Source organism: Anarrhichthys ocellatus, unplaced genomic scaffold (assembly GCF_004355925.1).
Source record: "Anarrhichthys ocellatus isolate YVR2014 unplaced genomic scaffold, GSC_Weel_1.0 scaffold87, whole genome shotgun sequence".
NCBI lineage: Eukaryota > Metazoa > Chordata > Actinopteri > Perciformes > Anarhichadidae > Anarrhichthys > Anarrhichthys ocellatus.
This window is the reverse complement of record NW_022280117.1, coordinates 46,230-57,002: the sequence shown is the minus strand read 5'-3', so window position 1 is coordinate 57,002 and position 10,773 is coordinate 46,230. Positions and strand designations below refer to the sequence as shown.

General features: G+C 43.3%; 1 protein-coding gene across 1 annotated transcript; it reads right to left on the bottom strand.

The window, feature by feature from the left end:
- Positions 1-85: 85 nt before the first annotated feature.
- Positions 86-10,414, bottom strand: LOC116398665 (G protein-coupled receptor kinase 5-like). Its single transcript, XM_031875162.1, has 16 exons — positions 10,301-10,414; positions 9,470-9,553; positions 9,244-9,356; positions 8,530-8,607; positions 8,350-8,447; positions 8,169-8,261; positions 7,925-7,988; positions 5,511-5,651; positions 4,846-5,036; positions 4,071-4,108; positions 3,493-3,582; positions 2,050-2,258; positions 1,837-1,974; positions 1,242-1,379; positions 998-1,129; positions 86-756 (listed from the first exon to the last, which is right to left on the bottom strand). Exons 1-16 carry the CDS (start codon positions 10,350-10,352, stop codon positions 667-669), a joined length of 1,749 nt encoding a protein of 582 aa, XP_031731022.1. The 5' UTR covers positions 10,353-10,414; the 3' UTR covers positions 86-666.
- Positions 10,415-10,773: the final 359 nt, after the last annotated feature.

The following is a 10,773-nucleotide window of genomic DNA, read 5'->3' as shown; positions in this document are numbered from 1 at the left end:
TCTACCAGAGACGTATACAGCGTCTCTACGTCACTCCTCCTCAGTCCACATATGGTCGCTTCCTGTTCACTGGTTGCGAAAAACAACAACATGGTGATGGCCGTAATCCAAGATGGCCTCGGCAAAATCTATGAACTCGTGGCTTCATAACGTTAGTCCACAAAACAACGGGTGACGTCACGATGACTACGTCCACTTCTCATATACAGTTTATGGTACATAAATAGAATCTGAACCACCACACATTAAAACAAAAAAAAATCTTGTTTATTGAGCTGCTTCGGCTAAAACAGCACAACTGGTGAGAATCGTTCTACTGTCGTATGAAGTATCTTCACACTGTGCTACTTGTGTCAAAATTCAAGTACTTAACAAATCATTTCATTTTAAACAATGGACGTGTTGGTGCGCGAGAAGTAAAATTATACATCTTTTTTTTTTTTTAACCTAAGTATTGCTGATGTATCGTAGCTGTCAAACAAACACAAAGGAGCTTATGCTACGCTGTGATTTACAAGAACCGATCGTTGCTGCTCCGCTGGGTGTGTTTAGTGTCTTTAAAGCTGTCCGTCCGTCCGTCCATCCGTCCATCCGTTTCTCTGTTCGTCCGTCTGTCTCTCCGTCTGTCTGTCTCTCCGTCTGTCTGTCTGTCCGTCCGTCACGTCCTCACAATGACGTGCTCACCATCCCTGACTTCATGTAGTTCTCACTGGAGATCAGTCCCTGTTTGCTTTCATCTGACGCATCTGGAGGTTGCTGTTGGAGGAAAGAAGTATTCAGATAAAACACACACTTTGACAAACAGTACACAAGTGGTGGACAAATGTACTTTTACTCAAGTATTGTACTGAAGTTCCAATTCAAGGTACTTTAGCATTTCTATTTCCTGCTACTTTATATTTCTCCTCCACTACATCTCAGAGGTACATATTGTACTTTTTACTTCACTACATCACAGTGTGGTAATAGTACTTTGACTGCAGTAGTATGTTCTTACTTGTCTGCGTAAGAGTCGGTCCAGCAGGCTGCGTTTGGGATGGTCGGGGCTCTGGGAGAAGTTGAGGTCAGGAGATCGAGATCCATCAGGACCGAACTGATTGAGCTCCCTGAAACATCCCGTCTCAATCATCTGAGGAGGAGGAGGAGGAGGAGGAGGAAGAAGAAGAAGAAGGTGAGGTTCATAGATTCTGGACAGACATCCTGATCTAACTCAGAAATGACTCGTACTAATACATTTATACCTCATTCTGCCACGTTATAGGGTTGCTGCCTGTGATGAACTTGGAGTAGAAGTCGTTGTCTTTCTGGTCCAGAGTGACTCCCTTCACCGTGGAGAACTCCTCGATGTCCTGCACGTCGCTGCAGTACACCAGTCTGGGCTGCAGGAGGAAACGCGTCACAGCTGACAGTAAGCACGGAGCCGAGCTCAGCTTTCCTTCTTATTCATCAGAAAACACCATTTATCTTCCACCGATGGTGGAAAGTTACTCAAGTTCTGTACATGATTGTTTTTAAATGTATTTCTATTTTCTGGTACTTCAATTCTTCTGAATTTAAGAGGGAAATATATTGTACTTTTGACTCCACTACATGTATTTAATAACTTGAGTTACTTTGCAGATTATATAGATATATAAATGAGTTTTAATGTCTTGAATTAGTGTCACACTGTAACCGTGCTGAATATATCTCTATGTCCCCGTCGTTTGTCTGTATTTGTACCAGCGTCGGATGATTATGGAACAGGATGAATCACAACATGTAAGACACACATGTGCAGGGACGGTATTTGTGTCTGAACCATCTTTAAGATGGATAAATACTTAGTGCACTTGCATCTGGTTTGAACGGAGGCTCAACGAGTCCGGCCTCCAGCATCCTGAAGTTGACTTTTTGGAAGAAAGGATGCGACTGTACTTCTCTCCCCCCCGACATCCGGCACCCCAACCTCTCTTTTGGGTCCTTGGTGAGCAGCTGCAACACAGGGAAAGGAAAACCTGTCAGGATTCTATGAAAAGACTTAGAATCTGATCCGGTTTCTGGACGTACCGAGCAGCAGAGGGCTTTCACATCCTTGCTGAAGTTGTCGCCGTATTCGAGCTCTTCTCTCTGAATCCTCCGCTCCATCTCGGCGGGTTTAGGATGCTCTCCTCGCTTCCGGAACGGAGGCTGCCCCGCCGTCATCTCGTAAACCAGGCAGCCGAGGCCCCACCAGTCAACGCTCATCCCGTAATGCTTGTGGCCGATCACCTCGGGAGCTGAGACAAGGACGCAAAAATCAACAAAACTCAAAACATTCTCATTTGGAAATTTTGTTAAAATTGCTCATAAAGTTGAAACTGATCTCATGTTTCAGAACTGGTTCTTTGGGGGCTATGGAGGATTTTAATATGCTCTATATCTGTGGTATCGTTTACTCCCTCGTATTCAACAATAAGACTTGATTTGTATTTCTGTAGTTGGAGTTCTATAACCGTTCAGAAGAGGTCCGACCTCTCTGGAAGTAATTCATTGGTAACATCACTACGCTGATGATAACATGCTGTACGTTCCTGTCTGTGTGACATTTTGGCCAACAAAATAATTTAACATTTGTCGATGATCATACGGAAGCCCTGAGAGGAAGCGAGAGACAGAATGGTTGATCCACTCTGAGTCTGATCTCAATAGTTTTCTGTGTTCATGTGTGAAGAACGGGTGAAAAAAACGTTTTTCGACCGGATATTCTTTTTAATTTCCTTTAACAAAATGAATCTTTGAAAACGTTTTTGTTTGTTTGTTGTTGTAATACTCATGCTGGCCACTAGAGGGCGATGTGCACCACTACTCCATGTTCTAAAGAGCGCTAAAGACATTCATGTTCTCTTCCAGGTGAGTTCTCATTTCTCCTTGAACTCTAAACACAAGGTATTCACATTTATGTTCACATTCACTCAGAACATGAGGTGAGGTTGCGTTGTGATTCAGCCTCTTGTGGCAGAAATGAGTATTACAACAACAAACACCCGGAGAAACAAAATCACCAGGAAAAATAGTTTATTCAGTAAATAATACATAAATTCAAAAACACAAGACAATTTAGATCAGACTCAGTAAATAGATCACCAGAATAGTGTTTGTCTCACATCTTACGTAGTTATTATATTATATTATATATTATATTATATATACCAGAGGGTCTGTGGGGCAACAAGGAGAGGTTGAACCTCATTTTACTAAATTATTTGACAAATTTGTATTTATTTTCTTTTATTTATTTCTTAGTTTATTTAGATCATATCGACTGTCTCACTGAGCTTTCTGTTGTTGTTGTTATTGTCTTGCTCTTTGTAAACTCTGTTTTTAAAGGTGCTGCATAAATAAAGTTATTATTATTATTACAGTCTTTCACACTCAACCCTTTAACAGGTGGTGTCAGATCAGTCCCTGAGGGTTCAGGGTTCAAGGCTTTAGGGGGTACTTTAGGGGGGGTACTGTGAGGCTCATACATACCCATGTACCCCAGCGTGCCCACCGTGCCGCGCACCACACTCCCCTCAGATAAGCTCACAGCCAGGCCGAGGTCAGAGATGCGGATGTGTCCTTGAGGGAACAAACACCAGCAGAAGATGCTGTTATTATGATGTACTTTCCCTTTTGATCATTCTTCACTCTCCCCTCCGGCTCTACAGAGGAGCAATAACCAAGTGACAACTCTAACCTTTAATGAAAACACGTAAGACCAAACATGCTGCCAGGAATGAAGCAACAGGTGCAGAGAGCGCGTCTTAAAATAGACACCACACCTGATCACCGCAGACATTTCACTTCCTCCACCTGCCTTTGTTTGAGTCCATCAGTCACAATACGCCAACACGATCGTCTGGCTTAACTCGAATGTTATAATTACATAATTCAGATTCATTTTCAGAGCTAGAAATAGCCGAGCCAGCAGTACAGGCTGTCGGCGTGTCACAGGAGTCTGGAATGTGATCTTCTTGTCTGTTGTCTCTAATTGAACGTTAGTTGTGGCTGTAGATCAAGTTACTGCACTGAGAACAAACAGTCTGTGTTTATGTGGCTGCACGTACCGTTGTCATCCAACAAAATGTTTTCTGGTTTCATATCCCTGGAAGATGAAAAACAGCATTTGATTCAGAGACGGGACTCAATGCATCGCTCATAATCAGTGATAGAATGTAGTTCAATAAATGTACTGAAGTACTGTACATATGTGAGGTACTTACAGCAATGCTTTATTAATGTGCACTGCACCGTAGCAAATACACCAATAAATCAAATAACATTTAGTCTTTTAGACTAAATGATTTATTGGACAGCTTCAGATACTTTTAAAACCAAGACGTTTGCTACAAAACATTCAAAGAATTTATAGAATATGACGTATTATCATGAATAAAACTTAAACGAGTACAGCTGAGACAATAAGTCAATTAAAGGAGATTAATGTGAAGCAGTTTTCATGGTTTAAGTTATTTTTCATGTAAAATCATTCCTTGGATTAAATAATGTATTAAATATTAGTATTTATGTTAATAATGTTAATGTATTAGTAATGATTATAATGTATGAGTAATAATGTTAATATGGGTCATTTTGATGCCATTTCTCTCTATTTTCTCTATTTTTACAAACTAAACTATCAATCGATCCATAATGAAAATAATCATTAGTTAATAGTTTAAAATGAGCTCAAGCTCAACCAACTACAACAGTAAAATCCTGCTTTTACATGAATGCACGAGCAGGACTTCTACTTGTCGTGGAGTATTTTCACAATACTTTCACTGAACTAAAGCATCTCAATACTTCCTTCATGTTGCTGTAATGCAGAAACACACTGACCTATATAATATTGAATTCTGGTGGAGGTGCATTAAACCACAGCAGACTTGTGCAGCGTAGAAGCACACCCGGTCCATGTCCAGGCCGGGCACCCCGATGTTATGAATGTGAAACTTCAAGTCCCCGCCGCTCATCATGGTCAGAACCATACAGAGCGTGTGCTTGGTCTCGTAGGCGTACGCCAGATTCACCTAAACGGAGAAGGAGGAAGTGCATGTTGAGGTGTAGATCAGGTCAGAGCTTCTGAGTATGAGGCAACAAATCCTCTAAAAAAACCCAAAACTAACAACATATTAGACAATCCTTTAATACTTTCTGACTTCCTGTCTGTGGCTCTAAGCTCATTTTTACTGAGGACGTCACAAACGGCTCCATCAGTAATCTCCGAACACAATCTAGTACTTACTGTACTAGATAGAGGAAATAGTGCTTTTCTTTGGGACTACTTTTAGCGGCGGATTAATCCACATTATGGTGCTGTAGTGAGTATCTGTGGCAGCAGGACGGTGTACGAGGGATTGAGTCAAAGTAAACCACAGTGTTGTTTATACCTGTTCATAGGATGCTTTTAATCTTTTTATTCGGGCTGTTGACAATAGAAAAATAATGAAATTTGACCAGACTGATTGAGTGTTAAACAGAAAGCATAACTATGTTACTCTCACCACAAATCTGCTGTTCAGTCCTTCCAGGATCCGTTTCTCGTTGAGAGCCATGGTTTCTCCTTTCCTCTTCTTCACGTGAGTCTTCTCCAGCTTTTTGCAGGCGTACATCATTCCTGTGGCTCGCACCTGACAAGCCCACACCTGAGGAACAAACACATGGTCAAAGCAGGAATTAAGATTGTGGCACAAGACTTAGTATCGCACTTTCATGAAGTCAGAGGAAATAGAATTTGTTAGAGATATATTCTGAATTATTGAGTGGGTCGAGCTCAGACGGCAACTTCCGGTTCTGCCGAGTGAAGCCGATGCGGAAGTGTCTTAAAACTCTCATTCTCTAAACATTGTAAACATGAGTTTATGGTCTCAATCTCTAGTTTCAAGTCTTCTTCAATACAGCATGATGTTCATTTAGTACATTATGGTCCATTTAGAGTCACACAGACCATAAAGCAGGGGATGCTTTAGGGCGGGGCTACACGGTGATTGACAGGTCTCTACCAGAGACGTATATGTCTCTACGTCACTCCTCAGTCCACATATGGTCACTTCCTGTCATTGAAAAGAAATCTTGGTGATGTTCGTAATCCAAGATGGCGATGGCAAAATCGCCGACCTCAAAGCTTCATAACGTCAGTCCACAGACCAATGGGTGACGTCACGTTGACTACGTCCACTTCTTATATACAGTCAATGGTCGAGCTCCTAAAACATTGGATCCCACATTCCCCATGATGCAACAAAATAGCATCTTTTGGTCGACACTCCCTGACTGACCTTCCTTGTGGCCAACCCGAAAGTCCTTCACCATATTCTCCCCCGAACACATCCCATATCTGTGGTTCTGCTTCGGTCAACTGCTGCAGCTGATCTGGCCAACCAGCACCCGTCTGCTGTTTCTGGAGACCAATGGGCCGACAAAGCCCGAAAGGCCTTCTTCTTCTGTTCTTCGGTTACCGCCACGACAGACACCGAAGACCTTCTAACCACAACTCCTAGCAGCCAGTTCCACAATGGATTCTTTGAAAATGACCCGCTTGGACTCCATGTCCCCAGCCTGTCCCGGGATGCACGAAAACATTTGTGGAGGTGGAGTTTAAGACCTTGGATTCGGGGCCTCAGCCGGACGTACCCAGTTCATCCTCGGTACACGTTCGGGTTCACCAGGTCTGTCCGGCAGACATCTGATCCAACTCACCACCAGGTGGTGATCAGTTGACAGCTCTGCTCCTCTCTTCACCCAAGTGTCCAAGATATACGGCCACAGATCTGATGATACGGCCACAAAGCCGATCATAGAACTTTGGCCTAGGATGTTCTGGTACCGAGTACATTCATGAACCGCCCTATGCTCCAACATGATGTTTGTTGAGGCCAATCCATGGCTAGCACAGAAGTCCAACAACAAAGCACCACTTGGGAACTATAGAGATCCCAGTCGGCGCTATTTCCAGAACGCAACCCAGAGACTCCAAGAAGGACGGGTAGTCCGAGCTACTGTTTTGGTGTATATTCACAAAACAACCATCAGATACCTCCTTCCAGCGAGTCGCACCCTCTCGTTCCCCCAGCGAGGACTCCCAACCGGGGGTTGGTGGCGCCTCTCACACTGGGCAACTTCTGACAAAAGGCGAGAGTCCAGCCCCTCTCCGGGAGTTTGGTTCCAGAACCAATGTTATGGGTGGATGTGATGCCGCTCCACCTCCCACACCACATCTGGTTCATTCTCCTTTCTAGACCATTCATATCGGGTCAGTAAATCGTCTGACACCACTTGGCCTTCAGAGACCCTTCCAGGAGCTATCGCCCCCGAGAACACAACTCCCAGAGTCACACACACTCCTCCACGTTAAGGTAGCAATTCCTTATTTTGTGTATTTTCATTATCTTTTGTGTTCTTAGATCGACAGTTGTTGCTGTTAGTTGATATAGATAGTTAACAGAAAAGCTGAATGGACGAGGACGAGATGTTCGCAGCAGTAGCGGTTGTTTTGAGTCGACTTATAGAAAGAGCATCTCATTAAACGGCTCAGGTCGTCCTGAAAGACGCTGATCCCAGCAACTCGCTAGCACAGCTTCTGTTTGTCTGAAAATGATGCTCGTGGGCCGAAGGGATGTCAAGCCTCGCAGATAGTTCTGGTTTTATGAGCGCAGGTTCTGAGATATCACTCAGTGTTTCTGGTAACAACAGGGATACTGATTATGGGAAAAAACATGCTGCCGTTGAGTTTTGTTAATGACAAAAAGAATCTATTGTGGGTCAAAGTAGAAACGGATATCTTACAACCCTGACAAATAAAACCAAAATAATTTGATCCCACAAGAGGTAAATGAAATTATATATCGACATCTTTCATTTGTGTGAAGCAACGCTTAAAGTGATATCAAACAGAAATATCCGGTGACAGCAGGCTTACCTCTCCAAACCCTCCTTTCCCCAGAAGTCTGTACTGTCTGAAGGTCTGCTTGGTGATGGGCTGCCTTGAGGAGAAACACAGCTTGTTCTTTTCATTCTCAATTGATACGTTTGAACAAAAAACAAAAAACGGAACATTTCAAGTACAAGCCGATAAACCAGCTACACAACCAACCACCACACGTGTTTTGTTTCCTTGTTCCTTGCGCACACACACACACACACACACACACACACACACTGACCTCTCCAGCATCTTCCACTGTAGTAAACGGTCAAAGAACATGCTGTCCTGGTACTGGATGAATGGCTCTCCACAGAGGTATTCGTGTAGGTTTCTAATACACAAAGCAGAGTAGTTGGTTTTGTCTTTAACATAAATAAATAATGCACACCTGTAAACAGAGAGAGCTTGTGTGAACTTACTCCCTGCAGTCATGGAAGACGTCCATGCAGGGGTCGAGCTCCAGACTCTGGCTGCAGCTCTGTTCATGCTGCTGCACGACAGACACGCAATGGTTGGACTGAGGGGACATGGACGGAGACGTTAAGACAGGAAGTGTTTCATTTCATTTGTTAAGCATGTTCTCTGTGTTGTTGTCAGACCTGACTCCAGAGGAATCTCTGAATGATGCTGAAGCCGAAATCTCTCCTCTCCTCATCTGACTTGGTCTCAAAGGCGTCCTAAAGGAGACGAAGGAGACAAGCAGAGCACGAATGTGCACAGGTCAGTACGCTTTATCCAGCGCCAAGATATCCTGGATAGATATTGGTTACCGCGTCATTAATACTAATATTGTTTTTGCAGCGATCACATTCAGTGTCGACGTTAGAAAACGATATATCTGCTTTAGTATCAAAGACACGCTTCTTATCTGCGCTTATTAAAAAGAAGTCCGTCCAACATCCTTTCTCCTCCAAACAAACGTTTCATAGTTTATGTATCATCAAGAACTTGAGTAAATGTGAACTACAGAGGATGCTGTCCTCACCGAGTCTTAAACTGAGTTTATAATTTAACAGTTTTTACTTACGTGACAGCCGTCTTCATGTTGCATATTTTTCTCCTTTTTTAGTTATTCCATAAATGTTTTAGATGTTTTAGCCCATTTTGCATTACGCACTCAGATCTCAGTGTGACTGAACTTAATTCAAAAAGCTTTTCCTGCAATGCAACGATGAATTTAGCTGCACAATTTCCTCCCACATTCGATGACTTCTCTTCATATAATACAACATTTTGTAATGTGTGTTACAGTTCACGTGAGCAGGCGTTCGTCTCAGTCTCTCTAAGTGTTCAATGCTGCGCGGTCAGTGTACCAGAGCATCCTGCAGGGAGATGTAGTTCTGCAGATCGGCTCGACTCCGGCAGAAGAGCTGAAACAGTTTCTTTCCGATCGGCTGCTTCACACACAGACTGTGGTAGTCTCGCTCTGATGGAGCAACAGAACAGGACGTGAACTCATGCAGCAAACCCACAAACATGAATGGACTTATGACACACACACACACACACACACACACACACACACACACACACACACACCTATGTCCAGGTCCACACACTGACTGATGTGAGGGAAACGCAGCATGTCTCTCCATTTGAAGCTCCTGCCTTTACTTCCTCCTCCTGCAGGAACGCAAAATGAAACCTTTAGTTTCGGCCTTAAAGCTCAAGAGTTACACGTCGATCATCAACAGTGTTGTCATCAGCACGCATGCATCTGCAGCTCTGCGTGCCCAGCCCGTCGGGTTTTCAGACAATAGTATGTTCCACTACTGAGAATGATCTATTAATAGCTGCAGGAACAGGTAAGCAGAGCCTGTGGGACCGCATTGCTCCGCAGACTTGCTTTGATGGCCATGATGTCACTTCAACGTCACATCGCGATTTTTTTCACAAAACAAAATTTGTTTACAAACAAAAGAAAAGTTCTTTGCACAGAACATTCATGGAATTTCAGGGAGAATTTAATAATATTTCACTTCGATGAGAAATGTTTCTGATGCTCGAGGGTTTTTTTAAAATCTTCTGCATTAAGATGTTTGTAATCTGGGATCAGTTTTCGTAATTTCTCATCTTTCAACATGTTGTTTAGAGACGTCACCGTCCTCACGTTACCCAACCAGACACCTGTGATCCAACACAGATGATGTCATGAAGAGTGAGACAGAAATCAGAGAAGTATCTTAAAATGTGTTGATCTAAAACCAAATGCAGCACGTGTTAAAGTCAGCCTCTTGTCTGATCTAATATGAATATATTAAAGATGAAATAAAATGCATGAGACATCCTGTTGCATGTCTTTTTATTAAAGCTACTTTAAAGCAGTGACAAAATAACTTTAATTCTGTAGAAAGAAGCACAGCCTCTCACCTTCTCTGGCTTTAATAAGCGTGTTATTCGCCATCATGCTTTCAAACTCCATGTTGGAATAGAAGGTGTCCCGGTTTATTAGTCCCAAAGCTGCGGTCCGATCCGGTCCTCATGCACAGACTGTAATGAACACACAGTAATCAGCAGCCGCGATGAGCACAGAGCGCAGTCCAGTTGGTTGGGTTGAGGTAACGGGGAGTGCCCGTTCGGCTGCTTGCTGTCACTAATGAATGGAGGTGCGGGAAATGTTTTTAGCACGACAGCGTCCTCCAACCCCGGGACGCTCCCTCCTCTCAGGGGCGGGACAAAACCTGATCATCCTCTGAGGCACGAGCTCCCATCAGCTGAGACTCGAGACTGAGTTTTAGCTGATATTCATAATTCAAAACATAGTTCATTTTTAGATCAGTGTCATCAAATGTAGATGTACCAGAGGTGGAGGAAGTCCTGGTCCTCTATATGAACCAGTCTCA

Bases quoted from the DNA above. Each gene is read 5' to 3' on its own strand.
- LOC116398665 (XM_031875162.1), bottom strand. From the start codon at position 10,352: ATGGAGTTTGAAAGCATGATGGCGAATAACACGCTTATTAAAGCCAGA. The intron at 5,652-7,924 runs GTAAGCCTGCTG...TTTGTTCCTCAG, and splicing joins GGAAAGGAGGGTTTGGAGAG to GTGTGGGCTTGTCAGGTGCG. The intron at 1,380-1,836 runs GCAAGTGCACTA...TTCCTCCTGCAG, and splicing joins AGCCTCCGTTCAAACCAGAT to CCCAGACTGGTGTACTGCAG.